We start from the raw sequence: 26,657 nt of genomic DNA on the forward strand, positions 1-26,657 counted from the left end.
CACAAACAACCCTCGTTGCTCCTTTTTTTCTCCTACCTCACCCCTCCACCCCTCTCAACTGCGTGTAGCTGCTGGAAATGCCCCCAGGACTGTGGTTCTTTCAGTTATTCACCTCTCCTCCAAACCCACACTTCTCTCTCCGAGTCACAGCTCGCAGCCACTCTCTCTATCCCCTTTTCTGTCTCTTCGGCACTCACCAGGATGTAAAATATTCACAGCTGCTGCTGCGGTCAGGTAGCGCGGCCACAAGACTCTCTGAGCAAACAGAGGAGCTGTGAACGTGTGAAGCCAATGGTGTACGTTTCATTTGAGGTCCAACACAGGTCCGACTGATCCCCATGCAGTCAAAACAGAAGCCGCATACTGAGTCTCACCACATGCCTCAACAAACCAAACACTAACTAAACATACCCGGGTACGATGGAAAAAAAATGACACGGCAAACAGGTTTTAGTAACACGTTGGGTGCGCTGCAGAAATGGGTGAAATGATGTGTGGCTTGGTGCCACTGAACTGAATAACTCAGATATCACTGATAATCAGTGTGAAACATCTGTCTTGAATAAATGTCCTGCTTTAAAAATCTGGCCTTGTTATAGATTACGGGCAAAGGCAAGGGCGCATTAAGTCATGTTAAAGTTGCAATAAAATCAAGCATCAAGCTATTTTAAAAGGTCGACACGTTTTACTCTGTACATGTAGACCTCAGTCCAGCTTCTCAGAGTGAACAAGTCAACAAATCTGTCTTAGATATTTCTATTCTCCAGATTTGTATGTTCTGATAAAGTATTATGCAGAATTTTTTACATCTTTGGAGTTGCCCCACTGGATAATAAAGACATCTTGGACAAGAAAGGGCAGCTCTTGAACTTTCTGAGGGGGACGTGTGTGTGTGCATGTGTGTGTGTGTGTGGGGAGGGGGGGGGGGGGGGGGTATTACTGTCTTGAACCCATTTCAAAGTAATTCTACTTGATATGTCATTTGCAGAACACCCAAGTAATCATATAAACAAAGGAGTAGATGCCCTAGGAAGATGAAAGAAAATACGAATTGCCCTGATGCCTCATACTTACTCACGTTTTGATGGCTTCCTGAGCACAATAGGGAGATCTGGGACTTTTTATGTAATAATCACAACAGGGTGGACCAACACCAGTGGGCTCCATCATAAATGTGAAAATGAACTTGGGCACACAACTGCACAAACACATGCACACACACACACACAGAAACGGATACCGGAGAGTTGAAAGTAATATAATGCAATGGACGAGTTATAACCATTACAACCCCGGGCAGGGGTAAAGTCTTGGTGTGTTACTGTGAAGACCCTACTCCATGTTTGATCCAGCTGCAATCTGTTTGAACTTCACCAAAGTATGACAATAGTTTAAAGAACTGTATTTAAAAGAGAGAGAGAGAGAGAAAAAAAAAGTGGGGGAAAACTGCAGGGTGCAGATAGCAAGAACGCAAGAGTTAAAGAAGAATCGAGGAGAAGAAAAAGAACACATGACATCATGGTTAATTAGAATCAGGTGATAAACAAAGGAGTGATATTTATGTTATACCATATGCCCTGCTCCATGTGTTTCTCTGTCTCGAGGGGTACAGCAACAGGTTTCAGACACGTAAGGTCAAGGAGGAGGCGTTTCCCAGCTGCTAGACCACACTGATGCACACACGATGCTACCCAGCCACCCAACTGCGTCAGTGCGCGTCTCTGCGCGTGTGTCCGTGCATGTGTCTGCCATTTCTAAAGCCTGTTTTGTCTTTGTTGCGATCACCTAAAAGACAGTGTTTATCTTCAAGAAAACCATGTCTGCCATGTGTACTTTTGAGGGAGATGTTCTGCATTGAGAAATGAAAAAAAAAAACCCTGACCTATTCAGCCAGGTTGTCTGCTGGGCTTCTTTCAAAACTCTGATCTCTAACAGTCCTGATTCACGCCCTGGTTTTATGTAAAAGCTCTTAGAGTGATTGATCACGAGGATGATTGCATGAAGCATGATATGTCACTTTTCATATTTGAAGTATTTGAACAAAATACTCCTGCAAAAGAGCTACCGTCAGTTAAGATCAACAGAATTGGATGACAGCTTACAAAAAAGAAAAAATCCTTGACATACCCCATGTGTCAAGATTATTATGTCAAACTCCCATTGCAAATGTCAAAATTGGTATTGTGGTCTTCATTTGTTAATTATTCTATAAATATGTGTGGATATTGTTGAAAGTTGCAGAAAAAAAAGTAAATGTTTGCAATTTTTGTCAACATTTTTACCCATCAGGATGGATTTTAATCCATCCTTTCATCTGCCTGTTATCTACGCTTACTTCAATGATATTCATGATCATGGATCTGGAGCTCATCCCAGCTGTCGATGGGCGTTTTGATATTAATCATGTTTTAATTACGTTATGTTGATTATATTCTTACATATGTGGAGTTTAATTACAATGTAGTGGGATATTTTGCCACCACCGTTGTTGGAGGACTATAAAATCTTACTATTGTTGTCTGTATATGGCGATTGTATGTTTTCTGTTCTTGTGTAATTATGCAAAACAAAAAATATCATGACAAGTACTTTAAGAAGATTCAAAGTCAAACGTGTTAAAGACAAATATATACTTTATGTTTATTCAGGTTTAAATGATTAGTATTCAAAAAGAGAAGCATAAATGGCAGATAAAAAGACAAGAATTTGTCCTTTAGTGTTTTTGTTCTTTTTTCTTGTTAAATATTACATAAAATAAATAAATTTGAAGAAAAATATGATACTGGTAGATTTGTGTTGGTGCTTTCTTGAGGAAGCCGTTCCCTTCTTTTTTTATACCATTGTCTTTTTCTTTTCCACTCTCATTATCAGATTTCTAATAAAACTTCCATCCTTTTCTTCCTCAACTAATTTTTTTTTCTTTTAGCTTAGAAGTCCCAGTCATGAACTTGACAAATCTAGAAATGTGAGTTACTAAATCACATTTTGGCACATAAGACATTTCTTTTTTTGTTTTACTGTGCCAGTGTACTTTATAACTTAAAACAGAAAATAATATATACATTGTATGCTGATATATTTTTCTTTAAAAATAGAAATGTCTTTATCCAACAGTAAATAAAAGTCTATAGATTTCCTTCCTTTTGCTCCTCAGTGCATCATACGGATCAGTTTCACATCTGTCTGTGTGGCCGTCACACAAATTCCAAAATAAAAGCTCCTCCAGTGTGCAGAGCTCCCCAGTGGCTGATATGTCCAATCATCATAACTGCACCACAATGGGCAGGAAGTGCGTGGCTTTGTTTTTCCTCCGTGTCCTCCTTCCCTTCATTGGCTTTCCTTTTGCGTTCAGCCCCACAAACATTTTCCTCGTCTTGTGGCGCCACGCAGCTGAAGCGTAGGTGTTGTACTTGTTCTCCTCGATGCGTTCAGTTAGTCGGCAGTCTGGACCATAGTCCTTCTGTGGAGGAGAAGCATGGAAATGTATAAATGGGATGTCATGCTTATGACTTTGATAACACAAAATCAGCCTCAAGCTTTCACTTTATGGATTCACTTTATTTGGAGACATCATTGTGTGATCAGAATCAGAATCAGAATCAGAATCATCTTTATTGGCCAGGTTCGAACATTGTCCAACAAGGAATTTGACTCCGGTAGTTTCGCTCTCTATGGTCTTAAGGGTAAACAATAAACAAATAAACAATAGACAAATGTGGAATTTCTATGTACAAAATTATAAACATTTTAAGGTGCAGCAGTTTGAGGTAGTGAGAATAATTATGACCTATTTACAATTTCTACAGACAAGAATTATGCAAAAGTACAAGATAAAAAATTAAATTTTTTTACAAAAGAAATAAAAAAGTGAGAGGTGCAGCAGAGTGAGGCAACATGAATATTAAAGAGGGGTGCTGGATGATTTATTTATATTTTGATGATTTATTTTTATATTGCACGTGATTGGTTACTCTGAGACTTTGTTATCTGTGAGAGTTCATCAGAGCAACCGCTTGCGGGAAGAAAATGTCCCTGTGATCCATTCATATGCACCAGAAAAGACCTAGGTCTGGAGTTTTTCTTTTCTTTTCAGTAGCTTCATAAATGTTTCAATTAAAAACATCTGGGGATTTATTGTTTTTTTTTTTTCCGCAGAACTATGACTATGATCTTTACTGTCAATGAATTATCTAAAAGCAAAATGCCACAGCTCTTGTGAAAAACCCATGAGTCTTTATCCATTACGGTTACTTGAATACTACTAAAATCCACGGAGAATGAACACATGGCCATTGTAATACTAACACTTTCACACTATCTTATAATAAGCTCTTCCTCTTCTAGAGAATCACTCTCTGGTGTATATTTGAATAACCACAATATCATAACTTGCTAACTGGCTGTATCATGGCATGAATCCCTGTAGCAGAGTTGGAGGAGAGAGGAGACCCAACAAGCCAGCGTCATCTGCTGGCTGCTCCAAACAGTGGAGGTGTCAGATTAGTGTGCTCATAGATCCTCATTTACTAATTGAGGAGAAAAAGGTCCTTAACACTTCTTTCTTCTTGTTGTTGTTGAAAGAGATCCATTAAAAAAAAAGTTAATTACTTAAGTGGGTCTTTCAATGCCTAATCAATGCCAATAGTAAGTACCGGAGTTAAATAGTTGTAAATGTTGATTGTGTGTCAGTAGTCCAGGAGTGTAGTGTGCTAGATGAGCTGGATAAAGGAGGCAGTATAAAATTATGGCTGGATGCCAGTAAAGAGCATTGTGACTTCAGTTTGTGGCTAACGTTACCGCGGTGACTGGTACATGAAGAGAAAATGATCTGAGAGAGAAGTGTTTGTCAGTTTACTGGAAGCTGCCGTTGTGCTCAAGGCTAACGTCACTTAAGCAGACAGCTAACTGGATGCAGTTGGTGCTCACAAGCAAAAAAATTCACTCTTCCCACACAAACACACACACATGCTGAGCATCTCTTGCTCACGGTCTTCTCTCTCAATCTGGCCACAGCTGTTCAAATTGGTTCCAGAAGCAAAACTGAATGTTCTCAAAGCAAAATTAGAATATTTAACAGACACTGCGCAGCTTTTAAACTGTCTATGTGTGTGTATGTCTGTGTCTGTTGGCTGCCTTTCACTTTAAATCAAATTACGGTATGCAAAATAATAGCCCCGACATAATTTCACTAAGTGAAGATACTTGGCAAATAAGATTTTTAAAAATAAAGATTTTGATGATTAATAGAGGAAGAAAAGCTGTTGAGTTTAAACCAATAAGGTGTATCTTTGACTTTGCGGTGATAAAAGTATTAATTCATGATATAAATGGCAAAAGCTAAAGGCAATCATGGCCATTTGGGACATCTTATCTAGCGATGTAATGAAACAATGATTTCAATTGATCACCACTGGATAAAGAAGTCACTGTGCAAACCCATCAAGTGTAATCGAAACGCCAGTGCTTCACCATCCAGTGCCACTGAAGCTTGTGTTGCACCGGGCAGAAGACGTCATGGGAATTCAGTTTCAGGCCATGCAACAAAATGCCTCTTTTTTCTCTCTTGTCTACCGTGTGTCATTTCATCTGTGGTGTGGCTCCACAGAGACATGGTGAAAATCAGACCTTTGAAACAAGGGCGGCTATTCCCAGAGGGACTGCAGCAGAATAGAGAAACTGAGGGATTGTGTTTCCTGTTGTGAATGGTGGGGAGAAAGCAGAGCTTGGTAGCAGCAGGGGAGCTCACACTGACAAACTGTGGTTCCTCTTTCTGGAAAGCCTTGCAGACTTGTCTATTGTTATACAAAGTATTCAAGAAACTTCAACGGTCACCGCATTACAGACAAGCATCTTGAAGTCCAGACTATTTTGACATCACTACCAGTTCAATGCAACAGTCACAGAGCTATAAAAGAGGGTTTTTTTTGTTTTGTTTACAAAAAGAGATTGTATCTGACATAAAGAGGGGCAGGTAACTGTGCAACAGCAGTGAAGCTGATACTCACCGCTCCATAGAGAAGTCCGTTCTTTGCGATTGCCAGGTAGTGGTTGCTGCTGAGGCCCCTGATGACCACCACTCCCACATCATCTGATTTGATCTCAAAAATACCTAGTTCAGCAGATACAAAGAGATACACATGTAAAAGCTGAGCAAAGATATCTTAAGCATATATTGTTCCATTTATAGCAGTTTTTATTTTGAAAATATCATGCATACAGTAGAGACTGGGTGCCTGAAAGTTTTCAAGCCCTCATTCCACAAGTTAAAAAGTGTTTGCAAATGACACGATTGAGTGAAGTTACCAGTTTGATGTAAAGTTTTACTTTGATTATTGTCATTTTTCTTGTGTCACTGTTGCTGATGAAATTGCATGACTGATAAACTGACAGAAACATCTCAAAAACGTTGTGAAAAAAAAATGTGAAAAAGAGCATAAAAAAAGAAGAAGATGAAAATGGTGCAAAAGAAACAGTTTCTTTCCCATATGCAACCTCCAGTCTTATATCCATGTTTTTTTCTTCTCTGTGTGACAGTAGGACCTCAGATTAGCCTCTTGCCCCCTGTTCTTTTGCTGGTTAGTTCATGGGCTGTGTGCCCAGGGACCAAGGTGTAAGCCAGGAAAAAAAACATTTCTGCATTTCATGTTTGTTTTTCTGACCAGGGGAGCGCAGGCAGGCGGGCAGGCCAGGAGGCACGCGGACAGAACGGAGAAACTGGCAAGAGGTCAAGGCGTTCATATCAGCTTTCAAGCCCGAACCAATTACCGTTTTAAGCTGTGGTCTCTGGCCCTTTTTTCTCTCATCCTAAGGTCAGTACACAAGTCATAAAACTATCTAGGGTTGAACGAGATTAGCTAAGGGGGCCAGAAGGAAGTGGTGCCTGGTCAGCTATAAGTGGAAAAGACGGTATCTTTAGAATATCTCCAAATGTCTAGGGAAGGAAGCACAGAGATGGATAATAACTTGGATATATATATATATATATATATATATATATATATATATATATATATATATATATATATATATATATATATATATATATATATATATATATATATATATATATAATGATAATAATAAGCAGATATGTTTATATCTATTTCTATCTAGGTATAGAGAGTATATAAGATACTTTTGAAAGTCTGTTTTTTTTCTTACCATGTGTTCTTTCCATGCCCTCAGAGTGTTTTATGATGGGCAAACAGACCTTGTAGCTTGAGATAGAGGCATCTCAGAGTATTGATAAACAGTGCAGTACTTAACAGCCACAATTACTCTACACCACACTCAAAATGTATTTGTTTAGAGATATACCTCTTCCTTGATAACCTTGCATATCACTAGCTATGTGTTACTACTGTCTCCCAATGGATGTGTTCTCACTGCTTCGCTGGAATATTGAGAGACTATTTTTGCATTTGGAGACATTTAACTTGATGTTGTGAAGCGACAGCAAGGTTTTTTTTGCCCATGTTTGTTTATTTAGTTATTTATTTGATGCTGTATTTTGGCCAAAGCCCCCCCAAAGGATTGTTAAACTCCTAGACTTCTAGAGTCTTGTAGCTCTCAGTGTCTCATGCTGGCGTGCAGTGTTAATGTCATTTCTCACCCAGACATGTACCTCAACACATCTATCAGATCTTAACAGGTTCAAAATGTTCCATCTCGCTGCTCCACAGCTGACATTTCTGAGCTGTGATCCATACAAAATAAGATCTGTCTTTGCGGTGCTGAATCCTGGTCCACCTGTTCAAACCCTTTTCCCTCCTCCTGTTTGATGTGGTTTGTCAAAAACCAAAAGCACAGGGCTCTTTTATGACCTCTTTACCAGTTACCAGAAGCAGCCTGTCTGCCTGTGAGTTTAAAAATCCTGGCTGCAACAAAGGGTTTCGATTGCAGCTACAATTCATGGCAAGGAGAGGGAGAAAAAAGGGCTTGAGTCACTACATACACGTTCAGCTTTCGTGATAACCGCACAAACACACACAACATTGAACTTTGCTGCTAGGATCTTATGGTGCTATGAAAACTCAAGTTAATGATTTTGATTCTATTTTTGTTCTATATGCTCCCTGGATCTCCGGCCAAAGTCTTTATTATGAATTTATATTTATGTTTATAATATATTATATTTTACGAGTGCAAAAGAAAAAAAAAAGGTTTTATGACCTAGTGCTGCAAGCATTAAAAGTTCTGGGTTTATTTAATTTAAAAGGCATGGATATTTGCAGCTATCAACATCTTCCACATGATCTACTAAGAGCCAACACCTGTGTGCAATGGCAACGCTAAAACTTTCATAATGGGAACCCATTTCCCAGTCAAATCATAACCATAACACAGCTACAAGGTCATACAATCAAAATCTGGCCTTCTAGCAAAAAACGAGCCTGCTCATGAAGCACTTCCCAATAGGGGTGGGTATTGGGAAGGACCTCACGATACGATACGCATCACGATACTTGAGCCACGATACGATACACATTGCGATATCCCGATTATGCGATATCCCGATTTTTATATTCTACATAGTTCACCGAAAAAGTTAAAAATGCATTACACATCTTAAAATCCAAGTAGTATATATGTACATCAGATGATAGTGATGGATCTTAAAATCTGAGTTGCACGTTCATCAGATTATAGTGACAATTCATGGGACAAACTGAGTCAAAACAATGTTTTATTATAACTATACAAGCTAGCGTTACAACTTATTTGTATATGTTTTTCATATTATTTACATCATATGAAATTAACATTAAATTTAGTATGAGGTTGCTTTAATTATGTGGCAAATGATAATAAACACAAGAAAGATGGGTACTAAAACCAAGGACAGGCACAGTGATCAGTCAGTATAGATATAAATCCATAAATAAATAAACCTCTGTCCATTATTTTTCATTTTTTAAGGACAGGCAATTGTGTTATATAAAAAATAAATTATAAAATGAAATAAAACCTGAGCTCAGTGCAGGGCCCTCCCAGGGTTGGTAGAGAGTGGCAATGCCCAGGACTGTCACTTAGGTAGGAGCACTGGGTGATATAATGGGAAAAAAATCGGGGATAAAAAAAAAAAAAAAACGATATTCAAATTTTGAATATCGATATTGAATCGGCTGGAAAAGTATCGCGATATATTGCCATATCGATATTTTTTCCCACCCCTACTTCCCAATGACCATTATGATCCTTAGTGAGATTTGAAGACAAATCTTTGCTTCAATATGACTCTCGTCAACGTCACAATGGCCAAAGAAATCTGCCTTGTAAATCTCCAAACGGCAGCTTTCACAGATTTAATCCACAAAGTTTTACGGCAGTTGACAGCAGAAGAGTAGGTTAGCATGGTGGTTAGCAGAAAGATGGTCCCAGGTCAGAATCCTGACAGGAGCCTTTAGACTGGAGACCTGTCCAGGTTGTACCCATGGCTTTCACCTGACGGGAGCTGGGATGGTCTCCAGCAGACCTCTATGACCCTCAGGAGGAATAGGTGGGTATAGACCAGGGGTCGGCAACCCAAAATGTTGAAAGAGCCATATTGGACCAAAAACACAAAGAACAAATATGTCTGGAGCCGCAAATGAAGGGTATTGTATAAGCCTTAGAATGAAGGGAACACATGCTGCATGTAGCTATATTAGTTATAACTGGGTCCTCGGCTGCAAATGTAGCTGCTAATGTCTTTCCACACGACTATTTTTATTACACAAATCTATGGAAGAGTATAAGGGGCCAGGCAGGAGAAAAATAAAAATATTTTAGAGGAGGAAGATTTTTTTTTTCATTATGCACTTCGAGAAAAAAGTTGAAATGTTGAGAAAAAAGTAAAAATGTCGAGAAAAAAGTTGAAATGTTGAGGAAAAAAAGTCAAAATTTTGAGAGAAAAGTCGGAATGTTGAGGAAAAAGTTGAAATGTTGAGAAAAAAGTCGAAATGTCGAGAAAAAAGTAGAAATGTCGAGAAAAAAGTAAAAATGTTGAGAAAAAAGTCGAAATGTAGAGAAAAAAGTAAAAATGTCAAGAAAAAAGTAAAAATGTTGAGAAAAAAGTTGAAATGTTGAGAAAAAAGTCAAAAAGTTGAGCAAAAAGTTGAAATGTCGAGAAAAAAGTTGAAAGGACAAAGAAAAAGAGGAAAAAGAGGAAAAAAGAGAAAAAAAGAAGAAAAAAAAAGTCAAACATTTTTGAAAAAGCTCCAGGAGCCACTAGGGCGGCGCTAAAGAGCCGCATGCGGCCCTAGAGCCGCGGGTTGCCGACCCCCGGTATAGACAATGGGCGGATGGAGTGGAAAAGCTGCTTAGTGTCAGTAAAATAAACAGATAAAACAACTGAAATATTTTACCCATTAGGTTTCATAGCAATAGGTTGGTAACAAGATTGAGTATGAAAAGGGCTTTCAGGATAGTGTGATAGATGTAAAATATCCAACACCTGTGAATTTATATTTTGAGGCAGTTCTGTAATGCAGAATCATGTTTCTCCACATATAACTGAAGAAAATCCTGGGATTTCAGATCATGTTATTTTAAAAATATTTTACAGAATCCAGACAAATCTCTTTAAGGAACGGACAAGAGTGAAAATCAGTATTGAACGGCTATGATATTCGGACCCTCAGGCAGCACGGTATTAAAAACAGACAACATTCTTGAGTGGAAATCACTGCACGGGAACAGAGGACTAGGGCTGGGATCCTATGATGCCGGTCCGGATGCAAATTCAGCAGAAGCTGGTGGTTTTGACATTACCGCATTTTTAAACTGGCGGTCAAAAATCAACTGTACTGGAACTGGTACATTGCTGGCTTAAATCAACATTTTGGGAGTTGAAGTGATGCTTACAAAAAAAGATTACGTTACAATGCCAAAGGAACGCAAATTAAGTCTTAGCAGTGAAATTCCTCTGTCAACGTCACACAGAAGGCAGCCGAAGTAACAACATCACCGGAGCTCTCCTGTGGATAGAATGATATATGCAGAGGTGGGAGGAAATGATCAGGAATCCAGGTGGCTTAAGTGATGATTGATTAAAAATGGATTGCTCTACTGATGATTCGTTTCATGCACAAATTCAAGTCATAACTCGACCATTCATAGAAAAAAAAAAAACGTTGATAAACAAAGTCCAGGATCATTGCTTCCTTTTGTAGGACCATCAATTCAGAATTCCAAGATGCAACTGTCCTGGCGTCTAATGATCAAATGATCAAAATATGAATCAAATTTGGAAGCAACATCAACAGGGGAGCGATCTGTTTTCTCAATACAGTATAAAAGCCAATGATCATACAAGGGTATATTAGTGCACAGGACTTGCATGTTTGAGGGAATATTAAATAGGTAATGATCGTCACAGGTTTTAAAACTACATATGCCATTAGACGTCTTTTTCGGAGAAGGATATGTTTATGCAAGACAATGTAAATGTCGGGTGTTTGGTTGTTTTTTTTTAAACAAATGACATTAATGGCTTGAAATTTATATGAGGTGGTGACTTTCAGTATGAATTAAAGGAACACTATTAAATATCAAAAATAACTGATATTTCTTCTTCTTCAAAGACACAATGGTCTTTTAAATGACTTGACCTTTTTCCTTTATATTTACATATTTTCACACTTTTTGAGACCTTTTGACTTGGTTTACTTTTGCTGATCAACAGGTGCAATCATTGGCTCATTCTGCCTTTTCTTTCTTCTGTTCAGTTTTCTTTACGTACATCATTCATGTTAGGTGTTGGTACTATAACTCTTTCTCTTTGGGCTTAACCTTTTAATTAATCCTCAGCGTGCCCTCATTGAGGCCGCCGGCTTTCCCATTCATTGTGTATGTGCTACCCTGGCGCAAGAGCTCGGCGGCGCGCAAGAGGGCACCTGCCGTGGCGTTGCGCCACGCCTGCCTGCTCCCGAATTGAACATTTTTTAATTTCACCGTGCCGCGCTATGACGACATCTCGGCGCGTCCAATAGGAGAGAAGGTGGTGGAGGGTGAAAAAAAACTTGCGGGTTGTAGATCAGAGACGATCAAGATGAAAGAATGATCTTGGCTGTGAGTCTGTGTGAGGAGCTGTGGGATACAAGACTGCAGGCCTATTGTGACCTCAATAAAAAGGGACAAAAGTGGAGAGAAATCTCCCCGAATTTGGACATACCTGGTGTGTTTAAAAGTGGTAGAAATGTGATATTCTTTTGCTCTTTTAACAATAAAATGTTAGCTTAAAATAAAATATAGCATTTCCATGCCTCATATCAGGATCAATTGAATCAGGATCAATATATGGTTATGAAAAGACCATGTGTCAATACATTTGTAAACTGAAGCAGATACTTTACTACATGTACACTCACTAAAAGTCTAGATGACTGAAATGGGCTAAAAAACAACAACATATTTCAGAATGTTTTTTTAATAAAAAAAAAATTTGGTCGCCTAGCAACTTGCAACAAATATGTGCGCGATGTGCGCATGCGTGCCTTGCTCTGCGCCGACTCTGCGCCCACCCGGCGGTGTGCGTGGCGCAAACCGCGCTCTATGTGAAAGCAGCTTCAGGCCTCAAACAGGCAAACAGTGATGGTCTTCCTCACCTCTCTGTTTGGCAAATCTGTTTGTACAAGAGTTGATACATTCATGTAACACTTATTGTCTCTTCTGAATTTGCAGCTCAAAGCTGCACACTGAGTTGAGGACTGGCTTTGGTGCTTTTTCAGGGGCCAAGATTATCCATTACTTGTTCACTCCGTGACCTCGACACACTGACCAGCTGTGAGTGGGTCTACTATCTGGAGAGGTTTTACTTTGTACCCTGAAATATTGTCACACTTGGACACCTTTGTGTCAGCAAGAAGAATGATTAGACCGTAATGACAGATTATCTCACTTTTTCTGTAATGAAACATGACATCCAGAAAACTACATTTGCATGTGACGAAGATGACTTTAAGTAAAAACTAAATTTTTAAAAGAAGCTTACAAAGAAAATGAAACTTATTAGCATTAAAATTTTTAAACAGGGTTAAACCGGTTAAGTTGAATGTTTCTGGCTCTTTAAAAAGTTTGAGTGACAACAAATGTCCTTCAGCCGTGCAGGATGCCTGGTGAGAGCTGGTGAAGTCGTTGGCGTGGAGTGAAAACCATTGCATATTGGTTTGCAGAGGTTGACTACTGCTTCATACAAAAAAACTGTGGGCCATCAAAGCCCACCTGACCAACAAGTTTGACTGGAGCTGAGAGAACAGAGGTCTGTTCTTCAGAGTTGCAAACAACCCTGTAGAAGTCCAGATGTCTGCATTTGTTGGATTATAAGTGATTTTACCCAACAGATAAATGTATTTGTGTGGTACTGTTTATTAAATCGTTGTAACTCACCTGCTCTCAATCCATTATTTAGTTATAATGTTTCTTTTTCATTTACTGACAGAAGTGATCACATCAAAGTCATGTGAAATAAGGAAATCTGTGCAGTGTTTCCCAGTTGAGAGTGTTGTCAAAACCAGCCTTAACCTGCGATCTAAAATAAATTGATCACCTCTGCGAAAACACTCAGCTAAAACTCTGGAGGTTGGGATGACAGATAACTTGAACTTTCCTCCGTGCAACAACTCGTCTTTCCAGCCCTCGTTTGTTTAAGAAGACTACACTGAACAGAAAGACCACAGCGAGTTGTCACACACGTTTAAAGGCAGCTGAAAGCGAAGCAAAAGCTATGTTAATGGGGATTTGATTGAGAGGAAAGAAAAAAAAACATGGCCACCTGAGAAATTGTAATTCGTTTAACACAGTTGACTTTGTAACACGATAAAGTGCCAAAGCTGCTAGTTTCTCTCAAAACATCTCACAGGCCTGGCACGGCCGGAGTTCAGGAAAAGTGCTGCAACAGTCATCTGCACTTCGCACATTTTTCATTTACAGCTCAGCCACCAGTGTGATGGTGCCCAACTGTTGCGCTTGTTGCCGATGGACTTTTTGGCTTCATCAATCTTTATATTTACACCTCATATATTATTCAGTTAGCACATTCTCTCTGTGCTTTGCTCTTGTCCTCTTTGTCTCTGTTTGCTCATGAATTATTGTCCATTTGTCACACACACACACACACACACACACACACACACACACACACACACACACACACACACACACACACACACACACACACACACACACACACACACACACACACACACACACACAGTAATTAGCTGGAATTCCTGACTGCTCTGCTCAGCCAGCCAGACTGTCCAGATGCCTCTCTGAACTCAGCTCTCCGCTCTACTTTGATGACTCCATTAAAAACCTCACTTTCATGCTGAGCCTGTCTATGTGCATGTTGTGGGGTTTGGGGTGAGTATAGAGGCGAGCAGGAACATGAGGTGTGTATTAGGTGGGGTGGGTGGGGGGCTTTTCCCTAATGCACATGGTGTTGGTATGGAAGCAGCCCTGGATGTTATCCGTCACACATGCTGTTCTTCAACTCCTACTGCTTTACAGGCCGTGACTTCAGACTGTTCACAGGCACCAGGCTCGCACCAGAATGACACTTTCGGTATAAGGCTTAGAGTGCAGTTTTTTTTTTTTTTACTTAGTTTCTGGTAAAGAAAGTCCAGCCTAAATGCACAAGAACACAGCTACTTTCAGTATTCAAAAAACTGTATGGATGGCGATTGAAACAGTTGTTTTTGGCTCTATCAGCTCTGGAAATGTGGACATTTTTAAACGTAGACTAAAAACTCATCTCTTTGGTCTGGCTTTTATGTAGCATCACATTTTATAGTTTTAGTTTTATTCCGTTTAAAATTTTTTAAAGGTATCTGTTTTATTTATTTATCTATCTCTTATAATGTTTTTATTATTTTTATTGTTGTGGACTGATTTTTTTTTTTTTTTTAGCCTTAATCCTTGAACCTTTATCTTTTTATAAATTTTATATATTTTATATTGTATGTCAGGGTGCATTGGTCTCCCAGTTTTTTATCTTTTTGGTCTCCCAGTTTTTATTTGTGTATTATTTTTTATTATTTTTCAATCAAAATGTCAAAGCACCTTGTATTTCATGTACTTGGACGAAAGGTGCTATATAAATAAAATTTGATTGATTGATTGATTGATAAAACTATCACAGTCTCTTCTCAGTCTTCTCACTATCCACCCATCTTTTATACGTGCTTCATCTTGTTGAGGATCACAGGGGGGCTGGATTCAACCGACCCTCATGAGAGGTGGGGTACACCTAGGACAGAACGCCAGTCCATCACAGATGGACTACGTTATGTATATAAATATTGCATTACAGAAAATTAAAGTTTCATATTTGTTTATTTGATAAACTAAGTGTGTCACATGTTTTGTTTCCCTGGGGGTCACTTTACTGTCAAAAGAGCCTTGACACCCAAAAGAGCTTCGGAAACTGCAAATGGTTTCAACAGAACTGCACTTTTAATTGTCTAACTTGACATTTCCTGTAGATGTTTTCTTCAGGTCTTTTCTTGTAATTTGTTTTCTTCTTATGTACTCATTGTTGAAAGAAAGTGGCTAAGGCTTCAGATTTTCAGAGATTAGGCAATGTTATAAACTGCAGAGAAGAGTGTGTTGCTGATGTGGCAAATTCTGTAATTTGCAACTTTCCCATCAATGTTTACTCCTTAAACATCAGCAACCTGTTCGGCTGTATTAAAACTATCTAAAAAGTACTTGAAAACTTCCTACCGATGACTCATGACTGACTCAAGCCAAAGTTTGCTGTGTTGAAATCTGCTTCGTTACAGAGAGTTAGCTGTACATTATAGGATGTATTTGCATTCTTTTCCACGTTCCTCCGTCTCTCCAAAACATGTCTGACCGAAATATTCCGTCAATCAAAACAAAGATTTAGGCGTCTTTGTGGATGATAACCGACTCTTGATGTGTGGAGCTGTTTCCTCTTTGCAGAGCCAAAGCTCTATGGACCGGCAGAAAATATCACAGAAACAGGCTTTGTGACTGAAACATTTTTTGTTTAAGGTGATTCCTGATTGGCTGGGTCGGTGGCAGGGCTTCCTCGGTCTGCCTTGAGAAATCTGGCTCTTATTTCTGTCTTGTTGTAGCTGACACATTAATTGACAACGGACTGAGATAATTGGAAATGTCAAGCAGTGATGATAGGATATATGTAAACAGTGATGGAAAAAATAGACAGTTCCTGTTATTGTCCTCTATGACTCCAGGAAAAATAAGGCTCAAGTATAATAACAGCACTAAAAATATGTTCCAGTCTCAACTCCCCCTCCATGCCCTAACTTTTATGTTTTGTTTTCTGCCATATAGAGTAGGATGTCTGGAAAACATTCAAGCTCAGCTGTGTTACATGGAACTAAGATCTAGGGGAACAAAGAAAATTAAAGCTGCAAGCAGTGATGAACGGGCCCTCGCACCCTTGTGCACGTTCAGGCGTGCTGCAGTGGAAGCGCTTGTATGACTTGCATGTAGATTCTTCAGGCCTGGATATTTAGCGGATGGCACCCACATGTCTTTATCACAACCCGTTCAAAAGTTATGGCAGAGGATAGGGACTATCAAATATTGACCAATCAGAAGAAGGGACAGGGCTAATTTGCACCAATTATGTTCAAGGGCTCAAAACCAAGTCCGATGACACCACCCACGACTCTTTATGTCAAACCATTCAAAAGTTAATGCAGAAAATAGGAACAATCACATATCGACCAATCAGAAGAAAGGGCGGGGCTAATTTATGGCAATGAAGGTCAAGTACTCAAAACCGAGTCCGATGACACCACCCAAGACTCCTTATATCAAACCATTCAAAAGTTATGGTGACTTTTGGGGAACTATCAAATATGGACCAATCAGATGAAGGGGAGGCGCGCTTTTTGGCGTCTATCGTAGCCACGGTAACGCTTTTGAAAGAGAAAAGTAACGCGCGTCGTCGCAGGATGGAGACGAACATTTTGATGTATAACATACCTGGGTGCACGTTACGGCTCGAGCCGTATTAACGGCCGAAGAAATGGCAAAAATTGCGGCAAAATTACACGATTAATTCAAAATGTTCAAAATGGCCGACTTCCTGTTCGGTTTCGGCCATGGCGCCAAGAGACTTTTTGTTCAGTTGCAACAAGTATACAGGTGTGTGCCGATTTCCGTGCATGTAAGTCAAACCATATTGTGGGGCTTGAGGTACAAAGTTTTCTAGGGGGCGCTGTTGAGCCATTTTGCCACACCCATTAATGCAAACCATCAAATTTATCACCAGGTCTGGCTTGTATGCAAAATTTGGTGACTTTTGGGGCACGTTTAGGGCCCCAAAAGGCCCTCCTTTCATTAGCAAAACGAGAAGAATAAAAATAACGACAAAAATTCCTACAGATACCTTCGCCTTTGCTCTGTTAGTGCTCGGGCCCCAATATATGGGATTATAACTTTTGCAAATAATAATTTTGCTTGTTTGTGAATTGCAAAATATGACCATCTGAGTTTTATATAAACACAAGCATCATTGTAACTAATGTTTTAGATCCATGGCTTTTCAGAGTGTTTATAAATTATAGGTTTACTTCTTACTGTTATGCAGGAAACTTGTAAAATGATTCAGTTGCACTTATTTTCCACTTATCTGAAATCAGTGCAGAGCTGCGCAGAATTTCTTAAACTCTCAATATTTGTATATATTTGTTTCCCTTCAAAAGTTGATTTTCTGATAGTCAATGCCTGTAGCAAACAAGCAACTTCAATAGAACACGTGTTGCATCATAAATGTAATATAGATTTAAGATTTAAGAAAATTTACTTTAAAGCAGTGTCATTAGGCTCCATGTACTCTCAAAATGCAGCCTTGCTCCCTGTTTTCCCTCTATATTTCACAGCAACTCACTTTTTAGTTCTCTTTTGTTCATTCTCTCTGCCTCACCAGCAGCAGCCTGGCTGTGAGCTGTGCTTGTGAAGTAACATTTTACATCATTTTTGTGATGCATGGCATTGTGTGCTAACAGAAATATAAAAAAAGTAAAATAAATCATAACTTTTTAATAGGAATTTGGCTGTATTAAAATCCAGTTTATTAGAAAAGAGATTGTAGGAGAGAAGCGAATAGATTTTAAACTTGACCATTTATAGAATGCAAAATGTAAATGTTCTTCAGTACCATTATTCATATTACAAATTGTATGTTTTTATATTAAATATTAAAATGTATGCTTTCCAAGCCAACATTTATATTTGGATCCCGTATAAGCTATAAGTGGGCGGCAAAATGGGTTACACATTGGTTTGAATTCTTTTTAATTGTTTTTATGTTTGAGCTTTTTAACTAAAACTAATGATTTTGCCCTTTTCTTAGCCCATCCCCATTTAGTACATTCGTAACTCTCATGCACTCCATATATTTGGCCCACACAGGCTTCTCACTTGGGATCTATGATACTGAAACTGCATAAGACCCATGATATTTTCCAATATCAATCCCATTCTGTACCCAAATTGCTCCCTTTGTGTTTTTTGATTCAGATGGGGCCCACATAGACTCGCTGGTTGGATTGTATCACCATTCTGTCTGGGAAAACAGAAGTGTAATTTTTTGGGCCATGTCTCCCAGCCCTAATTATAATCCTTTAATGATGTGAAATTAATGAGCTCAAACAGCGATGGAAGTGAATGTCTTCATTGTTGTATGTGTTTGCTACAGTCTAAATGTCATATTTTGTTGTGTTTTTCATCTCCAAGATAAAGAGTTCAACCTTATAAGACCTCTTCCAGTCGAGGGCCACATATTTATAAAAACTCCAGTGGGAACATTTTTATATGGATGACTTTTCAGCATGCTTGTGTCAGTATTTCTGACACGCACATGGTCTGAAAATGACCCTACACGGCTAGTAATGAGGTTAAAGGGTGCTCACACATCTTGACCTCTGCAGCATCACGCTCACTCCCGTGTGCGAGATGGAATGAGGCCTCGGTGCAGATGAAGGAGGGCAGTCACATAGATGCGTGTTGCTTTTAATGGAGCTACTCGGTGTGATGACTTTTTCACAAATGGAAAAACCCTGTTTTTTTGTCAGTGAAGTCATCGCATTAAGTCCCTCAAATGTGATCAGAGAAGGACCCATAATGGCATCCAAGTTTCAAATGATTGGACTTACTTTATTATCCTTTTAGTAGTTTCATAACACTTAAGACAGAGCTATCCATCATTTATAGTAAAAGATCTTTGCTATCATGTCAGGCAGTTCATTTTTCTGATCTTCGGGACGCTATATAGTAAAAAGAAGTCATAAATCCCTACTGATATTATTTGATCCACACTTATGTTGCATTTGAGGTCTTAACCAAAGACACAGGGAACATGAATGAGTTTTTCACCCATTGCGATGCCATAAAGTCATCATATCAGATTTGTTTTGCTTGTTAGTTTAATGAATTTTCCTCTTTTTCTTTTTTGCTTCCAACTTAACAATTTTCTGCAAGATGTATGCACTTGGATAAATGATCACTGAGCACAAATAAAAATGTAAAGATAGTATGTTTTTATTGTACTCTTTCAGAGTACAGCTGAATATTATTGTTGATGATAAACATTGGTCTGGTAGCCTTACGAGAACTCTCTTCAGAGTATCTTCCTGAAGTGTTCCTGTGACGTTTGGGCACCGCCTTTATTTACGACAGCTTCAGAAAAGAGTCCATGAAGACGTCAAAGTAATTTTAAATGGAAAGAAATCCTGACACTAACTCCTGGTGCATCCCGTACCACCTCATAACTCTTTTTTATGTGCCACACTGCTACCTTTTCCCATGAGAACCCAGAACAAGCTCCCTGAGCAAAGAGACAGCAAAACACAGCCCTCCAAAGAAAAAAGACATCCAAAAAACAAAAAAAAAGAGAAATCTGGGACTAATTTCAAGGAGATGTTTAACATTTTCTCAAAAGGGCCAGCACTTGTTGCAGCTTTGTATTGTGTTAAATTTAGCTGAAACGCAGGAGATTTATGATGCTTACAAAGATGAAGACATGGTTTTTATTTTGAAGAACTAAAAGCTGAAAAAGAAAAAAAAAAGTGCTTCGACGATTCACACTGATTTACAGAGACACAGACATACGGTCCTATAATCGCAATTCTTAATGCATTTTCTTTTTCTTTTTGGTGGTGATGGTAATGGGAGATGCGGTGGGGATGGTGTGGGGAACAGAACATAATCTAACAGCAATAAAAGAAAATGTCTTAAGAGTCCCAATTTTCCAAAACTGCTGAAACAGAAATCTGCAACTTGTTTTGGAAGTTTAAGGAGACTAACCAAGTTTATTTGCAATTTTTCATCATCTTAAGTTTTATTGAACTTGAAACAACGTAGGATTAGATAATTAAATGCAGATAATTAAAGACTTGCATGTCATTAATTTCAATCTACACTCGCCAACATGAGAATGTTGAGAATGTTTATCTCTTCGCCACAAAATCATCAGGAAATTACAGCAAATTAAAACACAAAGTGGAGCGCATGCACAATGCGCTCCGGGAATAATGGCTTCTAAGATTTGTCCACATTAGTGGGTGTTGATTAATGGCAGTAATGTTTGCAGCCCGGGTGGCCGCAGTGACAGTGCAATCTCCAACTGATGTTGGGATGGCCTCGTTCAACAGTAACTAAGCACAAGTCTGGGGTCCAACTGCAAACACGTTCATTTGTTTCATTGATTTATTTGTTTGTTTGTAAACAAGATGTGATGGTCTGTGGACTACATATCTGGAGGAAAACAAGGACGGCTTTGTTTCTTATGGTCAGCTGAAGGGTCAGTGTTAATCGAATCAGAGCCCCATAAGATTTCCACACGGAGTCTGCAGAGCGCATGAGTGCAAATGGGCGATCATTTGTAAGCAAAGATTCACAACACATGTCGTAAACCAAGTGACGTGCTCTGCTCGGGCTTGACAGGATGATTATACGGCTCGGCTATTGAAGAAGAGATTTGACCCCGGAACTAGAGCTAAAAACTTCTTCATCACCTCTGACACCATCTAATGATGCTCATTTGCAATCTGACTCCCTGAACATTACCAGACTACTCAACCGTGATAGCCACAGCATTTGTCCCCTCTCTTTAGTTTTAATGTCATGTTTCCCTAAAGAAGTGGCCTTTTTTTTCTCCAAAGAAATTTTGGCTAAACTTGAGCTTCTGCTGACACACTGTGGAAAAAACTGTGTTGTTTACGTATACTCTATTGGTATGATGTCATATGTTGCCTTCGGAGGAAATGTTGCATTAAAATGTTGCGTTACTACAAAGGAGCCACGTGTTTCTAATGAGCACAGCAAGGAAACCTTCATCAAAGTAATTTGTCCCAATGTCTGTGTGCAGCTTTGAAGCAGTTGTTGTGGTGTAGCCAGCCAGCTCTAAAACTCTCAGTGTACCTGAACGGCGTCACGATCTGAAACGCAAAGACAAATGAAAAGTGTGCTCAAATCCTGAATGTGCACAAACAAACTGCAAAACCTATGAACAGGAGATGGCTTGGAGCACAGTATGTGAAAAAGCCACATCCATGTTCAAAGGTAACAAAGCACAATAATGATAACATTCTGGTTGCTTCAGTTTGAAGGGTAGAGTACAGGGGCCTAAGGATTACTCTACATGAAAGATTGTACACAGATGCACAGCCCTTTACCTGCTGCTTCATAAACATCTGGGTTTGTCATCAGGCAGATACGATTTGATGATGACATCTTTATTGAACATGTTGCCAACGCAAAATGTGGCTTGATAGGTGTTGCTTTGACAGCCCAGTAGTGGTGTTGCATTCTTACCTATCTCCTCCAATAAACTGTTGCTGAAACTGACGGCTTGTATCTCTGATGCGATGGGGCTGGACCGCTATAGCTCATGACACATTGCATCCTAATAGATGCGCTCTTCCTGCACACGTGTGTAAAAAATGTGCATACATGTGCGTGTGTGTGTCAGGGAGCACTGCAAGCAAAAGGAGTGGGAGGAAGAGACGCTAATTGAAATTCCTTCAGCCATGTCTGGCAGAGCCTTGGTGTCTGAGTGGCGCACACACACACACACACACACACACACACACACACACACACACACACACACACACACACACACACACACCCACACACACACACACACACACACACCTATTCACACTGGCCCTGGCCGTAATAAAAGTGGGCTCTGCCATATGGAGGCCATGTGCAAGACTGGCCTCTCTGTGCTCAGGCGTGTGTGTGCACATTTGTGTGTACCCAGCAGAAGAGGTCTGTACACCGACACAGCCCCGCGGACAGACGCATGCAAACCTGTAATATGTGTATGAAGGTGAGGTGAGGGACTTCTATATGGATTACAGTCCCAGGCTAATGCACATACCCATACATGCTTGACACGGTGTGGCAGGTTCAAAAACATACAGCAGACATAACAGATAAAAAAACCTTTTGTTTAAAATTAAAGATATTGACTCATCTGAATGGGTGAACTAGCCGGGAAATCTGGTCAGGTAAATGTGGGAATAATGTTCTGTTCTCCCTCAACAACCACTGTCAATGTTCCCCGAGGCAGTGCAGTTATTTGTGCTGCTCACAGGCCAGAACACCGTGGCAGTTTTGGAGAACTTCCAGATGTGTTTAACTTGAAGATAAAAGTTGTGGATGACAGAATGATAACAGCTGATTTTCTGTTCTGGATCAGTCGTAACTGATTGCAATGAGCCTTACAGGGTGTTGGGAGTATCTAGATTTTTCAGTGTGCAGACTGGATGCTTTGTTGAGGCTTTTACGACACTCTTAGTTCATGTACAATGTTTTGGTTTTCAGGCAAATGAGCTTGTACCATGATTTTAATGTAATTAATATTCATAACATGCAGCTCCATTTGGAATTGGAACAAGAGTCTTCACTGCATCTGTGCATTTTGCAGTGAATCTCGCATTCATACTCGCTACAACTGATGAGGTACTTAGGTGAGTTTCATGGTGCCAGCAGTGGAAGATTAAGATTGGATTTGGTACGAAAGAATGTAACTGTGCGAATGCGAGGCTGAGTGGCACTGACAGGCGAGCATGTGTGCTCAGTGACCCCTCTTAGCATAAACAAAGGTTAAAATCATGTTTCACATCTTACAAAATGTACAACCAGGAATTGGAGAAAGGATTTCATGGTTATTTCTTTACAAGTATAAGCCCCTATTTAGCATATGCCCACTGCTATTATAGCTGTAGCAGAATAGCAGCAAGGAACAAGGCGACTTGTTCTCCCCAGAGATTTGGTCAAAGCTGTTTTAGATATTTCCTCAAAGAGGGAGAACTTTCTCTGGGCAATTTCAAATTAGTTCCAGTGGATCACGTCTCTCTTTCTCTCATTTTTTTAAATCTGTTTGGCTCACATGTTTTGGGTTTTTTTTTTAATCGTCTACTACTCCTCTATTGTCATGCTTTCTTTTTCCAAAGTCTTTGTAGTCAGACAAATGTGCTCCGCTTCCACACATGATAAAAAGGTTGGAATCATGCAGTGCTGTTATTTTTTCTTTTGCCCAGTCACCTGTCATAATGTGAATGGTTGCTCGGGGTGGAAATGCAGAAGCGTCCACAAATAAACTTATAGGATGGAGTGGAAGAAAAGTCAGAGCATCGTTTGCCATGTCGATCTTATCTATACCAACTTTTAGTGCTGCCTGAAAGTTTAAAAACGGGCTGCCATTACTGATAATTAAACAATGAAACTCTATATCTAGTAAAAGATAGAAAAAAAACACATTTAAATAATTGGTTTATGCCAAGTGGAGACCTTTAAAGATGTAAGGAAGTTGACTTACTGTATGGGTCATCCTCTTTCTTGGTACCATTGACGTTTCCATGCTTGTCAATGCGAAGGAAGAATTGCTGATAGGAGAACAGTTTCCTTCTCCGCACATCTCCTTGTAGATGTTTGTAGCTGCTCCGCACATGACGGCCAACAACTGCTGCAGATGATGCCACGCTGGTTGCCCGTGGTAACCTTGCAGAGGGTGCGTGAAGCGGCGTGGGTGATGAAGAAGGTGGTGGATGTGAGAAGAAAAGGTGGGACGAAGAAGAGGGTCCTCTTGTTGCATTGTGGTTCCTCTCAGAGTCTAAAGAAGAAGTGGGAAACAGTGCTGAGGACGAGGAAGGTCTGAGCAGGACGAGCAGCAGGAGGAAGGTGAAGGAGAGGAGGAGTGAAGGAGGTCTGCAGCAGGGGCTGGAGGAGAACCAGGCGACCGATGCACCTTGTGTCACTGTCCATCTACACATGGTAGTGGAGCTGGGAGAGCTGTGGAGATGCTCAGGGGCTGGGGCATGCTGAGCTGGGTGCAGGGAGAGGGAAAGAGAGTGGGAGAAACTCCCCCGACCGACCGACCAAACCCCCTCTGTCTGGGAACCCGCAACCTCACAGGGACTGTAGGTGTTGAAACTTCTGGAACGACTGGGGTAGAGATGATAGGACTGCAATGGGCTGGAGCAAGACTTTTTGCAGAAGATGTCGAGTTATCAGTGAATATGAAAGGTGATGTATCTGGCGGTGGTGGTAGAAGCTTGCGGTGCTGTGGCTGACTCTGCTGTAGTCCCCTGTGCCGGTTATTCCTCAGAAGCACCCCAGGAATGTGTCAACATCCATAAGTCAGATTGCCTCATAACAAGAACCGCCGGGGGTCACGGCTTATGGACCTTTTGCCTTTCACTCTGTGCTCCAGTGATCTCACACAATGACACACTCCCAATCTTTTATAGACAAAACAGAAGTTATGAGTTCATTCATGTGCTATTACAAACTGCTCCACACGTGTCCCATCTAGATCCGTAAGTCCAGGGAGAACAGTAACGCAGAGGAGGCTGGGTAGAAGATGTCAAAGTGGTCAGTACCAAAATGAATAAATAACAACAGGAATTAAGAAAAAAAACTAAGCTGCTTCTCATAAAATGTCCCAAAAATCCACACAATGCAGGCTATAAAAAAGTCACAGAATCCAGACTTTTCCTCTTTTCCTCTCTCCTCCTTTTTCTTTGTTTCTCCTGGTTTGTTGGAGCTGGTTTGAAGTTACTTGAGTGTGTAAGTGAGACCCCGGCTCTCGTCTTCCCCCCTCTCCGGCTGTGCGTCTGTCAGTGAGCTGAGCGCCCTGTCTGTCCTCTGTCCTTGCCTCTCAGAGTCCGACTGCCGGAGCAGCGCGTTGCCTCTCTTCTTTCCTCCCGTATGTGGCTCTCTCTCATCTAGCCCCCTCCCTCTCTTTCCTCTTGCGTCTGCGTCTCTCTTGCCTCTATCAAGGGTACTCCCCTGGTTATCCGAGGTGACCAACTCTCGTCTTTCCTCCCACCTTATTTATCTGCTGCAGCGGCTCTCCAGATGTCATCTCTTTGTCTAATTGGATGTCTATTAAAAACAACTTGGCTTTGAAGAGCTGCATGCATTTATGTGAGAGTGTGTATGCACACATTTAAATGTGTGTTTGTGGGAGATAGGTGTGTGTGGGTGTGTGTGTGGGGGGGGGGGGGGGGGCTTTCCTTTCAACCACCCCCCACCCCCCACCCCCTATCTCTCTGTCTCCACCCCTTCCCATACTAAACCACACCAGTTGAGCAGGGCCGGTCAGAAAGAACCCTTCATCTTCTTCTCCTGCTCCTCCTCCTCCTCCTCCTCCTCCTCCTCCTCCTCCTCCTCCTCCTCCTTTCTCCTCTGCAGGCCTGTTATGTTCATCTTCCTGGTTTTTATTAGTATCAGTACTTGTGCATGGTACTAAATCTCTGCACTTTTGACACCAAACCATTTTGATTTGTCTAACTAAAGAAATCAAACTAAAGAATTATTAAAGGAGCTTGAAGCTGTTTTTTTTTTTTTCAAAATGTGCTGCAATTCGGTCCCGATTTTCCCGCGCTAGGCTGCGGATGTGACGTCACATGACGCTGCATGCGCGTTCTCGACGGCGCTGGGCTTGGATACAGGAAGAAGACGAGCGCGGTGGATCCAAACTTCTGTTTGGGTAGACATGGATTCTTCCACAGCCGGCAAACGACCCAGCGCCACTCAAAGCCCACTAATTGTACTATGTTGGCAATTAGCAAAGTCTGAATTTGGCTGCAGACACAAAGCTAAATGCTCGTAAAATACAACCAGAGGAGGAAAGTAAGCTTCACTCATCAGTAACAAAACAATAAGGCTTAGTGGCTCGTGAAATGTTTTACTCACCATTTGGCCAGTGAAAGGTAAACTTACATTACAACCGTCATTTTGCTAAATAAATATCCTAATGTTGTCAAGGAAATAAAGTTAGACTAAAATGAACATTGTTAGTTACTTACTTCGTCGCTTGACATGATTGATGAGGTTTTGCACACGTCACTATCACCGTTAACAACTCAGTGCTGTGAGGGGTCTGTGCGCGCTCCCGTGCCGGCTTCACTGTTGGCTGCAGTACCCCCAACGGCCGTCGTGGTGAGGGTGGCGATAGAGAGTCTCATTTCTTAAAAGCAGCCGCAAGCTCCTTTAAATGTTGGCTAAAGAGGGCCAAATCTTCCTCTGAGTTGTTAACTCTCCACAGACTTTTACTTCAGGGAGAGGAGTGAATTATGACCAAATGAAGATAATAATTTAACTGGACTTGATAAAGAGTGATGTCAAGACTTTTAAACCAAGCCTACTTCTGTAACCAC

General features: G+C 40.4%; 1 protein-coding gene across 1 annotated transcript; it reads right to left on the reverse strand.

Annotated features, from left to right (window-relative positions):
• Positions 1-2,647: 2,647 nt before the first annotated feature.
• Positions 2,648-25,203, reverse strand: LOC133454675 (fibroblast growth factor 10-like). Its single transcript, XM_061733400.1, has 3 exons — positions 23,813-25,203; positions 6,006-6,109; positions 2,648-3,460 (listed from the first exon to the last, which is right to left on the reverse strand). Exons 1-3 carry the CDS (start codon positions 24,264-24,266, stop codon positions 3,263-3,265), a joined length of 756 nt encoding a protein of 251 aa, XP_061589384.1. The 5' UTR covers positions 24,267-25,203; the 3' UTR covers positions 2,648-3,262.
• Positions 25,204-26,657: the final 1,454 nt, after the last annotated feature.

Source organism: Cololabis saira, chromosome 11 (genome assembly GCF_033807715.1).
Source record: "Cololabis saira isolate AMF1-May2022 chromosome 11, fColSai1.1, whole genome shotgun sequence".
Classification (NCBI taxonomy): domain Eukaryota; kingdom Metazoa; phylum Chordata; class Actinopteri; order Beloniformes; family Belonidae; genus Cololabis; species Cololabis saira.